Source organism: Contarinia nasturtii, unplaced genomic scaffold, assembly GCF_009176525.2.
Source record: "Contarinia nasturtii isolate CC-2019 unplaced genomic scaffold, AAFC_CNas_1.1 Cnas_scaffold_4758, whole genome shotgun sequence".
Classification (NCBI taxonomy): Eukaryota; Metazoa; Arthropoda; class Insecta; order Diptera; family Cecidomyiidae; genus Contarinia; species Contarinia nasturtii.
In genome coordinates this window covers 380-1,986 of record NW_022202041.1, presented here as the reverse complement: position 1 = coordinate 1,986, position 1,607 = coordinate 380, and the positions used below count along the sequence as shown (strand labels likewise).

Below are 1,607 nucleotides of genomic sequence, written 5' to 3'. Positions count from 1 at the left end.
TGTATTGAACGAATCGTCATTTTGGAAACAATTTGTATAGTAAATAACTGACAGCAAAGCGATATAGTGCTCGTTACAAAACCAATCATTTTACTTAACTCAAATTTCAGTATTGATTTCAGAGTGGAACAATCGATGAATGAGTCTTCGCTTGAAAACTAAAAAGTGTGAATCGTGAGATAACGTGTTTTCAAAACCCAGCCATTAGGAACAACACGCATACAAAATGAATCGTGACAGAGAAAAGAAAGTGCGCCCGCCAAATCCCATTTCGAAGGCTTCAATCGTGTCACAATTGACCTATTGGTGAATGATTTTTCCTACAAATTTTGTCATTTCCCGAAACATTTCCCGGAGATACTTTTTCCCAAAAAATTGAGAAATTTTCTTGGAAAAATTCCCGAATGTTAAGGAAACACCCATTTCAGGAAATGTTTCTGTATTCAAATGAAAATGATTTAATATATTGGTTTCTTTCATTCAGGTGGTTAAATCCAATGCTTTCGATTGGAATGAGCCGAACCATTGAATCAGAAGACATCTATGAGGTGACAAATAGCCTGCAAAGCGATCGAAATACTGAGACATTTGCAAAACTATGGGAATTAGAGCTGCAAAAAAGGAATCCAAGCATTTTGCGGGTGATGTTAAAAGTGCACGGTTTCAAGGTGTTTACACTTGGAGTGCTATACTGTTTGGGAGAAATACTTGCGAAGTAAGTATTAAGAATTCTCCATGCCTCTTGAATTGTCCAATTGTACAATCACTTATTTATAGGGTCATCCAGCCGATTTGTTTGGGTGGTTTCGTTGAATACTTCTCTAAGAGTGGCAATGTCTCATTGAATGATGCATATTGGTATGCAGGCGGAATTGTTTTGGTAAGAAAATAGCATTCACAAGTTTTCACCGTGATTAAGGTACTGCAAACATACATTTTTGAATTTTGTTGATTAGAAATTCATCGGATCTCTTCGCAAAATAATTGTTGTTAATTAATTTGGCAACATTTTTTAATGGAGATACGCTTCCGCATCTCCTTGCTTTTTGAATGATACAAAAAGGTTGAAAACGTTATTTTTTCATATATTTAAACAATCCATTTCTTTAAAAAAAAAAACTTTTTTTTTGTCCAGTCTTGTGCGTCGAGAGTTCGTCTTACTGCTACTAAACTCATTATTTTTCTCAAGGGCATATTCACGCGCACTAGAATTAACGAACTAGCAAAATGTCCATACAAAAACTAGCAAAATTAGCAAAAACTAGGAGAATTAGAAGAAACTAGCACTGACATTTAACCAACTTCAGTGCGAATTACAGACTTGATGATAGATTTGTTACTCAAAACGTGTATGTCTCGATATAAGTAAAACGTAATATTTCCATACAATGATTTTTAGGTAGGACAGATGCGTAAGATCTCCGCAAGATCCAGATCCAAGCATGCGTACGTTGCCGCATGATGCATACATATATAATACGCACGCAAATTCGTTATTCTTATTTCCCCTTCTTTGATTCGCATGCCATAGCATTACGGAGTAAGGAATGTATGTATCATGCGGCTACGTACGCACGCTTGGATCCGGATCTTGCGGAGATCTTACG

At 36.2% G+C, this 1,607-nt stretch overlaps 1 protein-coding gene across 1 annotated transcript; it reads left to right on the top strand.

Annotated features, from left to right (window-relative positions):
- Positions 1-1,033, top strand: LOC116351153 (multidrug resistance-associated protein 4-like). Its single transcript, XM_031783223.1, has 5 exons — positions 1-39; positions 111-306; positions 485-715; positions 778-880; positions 957-1,033. The coding sequence occupies exons 2-5, from the start codon at positions 227-229 to the stop codon at positions 996-998; spliced, it is 456 nt and encodes a 151-aa protein (XP_031639083.1). The 5' UTR covers positions 1-39; positions 111-226; the 3' UTR covers positions 999-1,033.
- Positions 1,034-1,607: the final 574 nt, after the last annotated feature.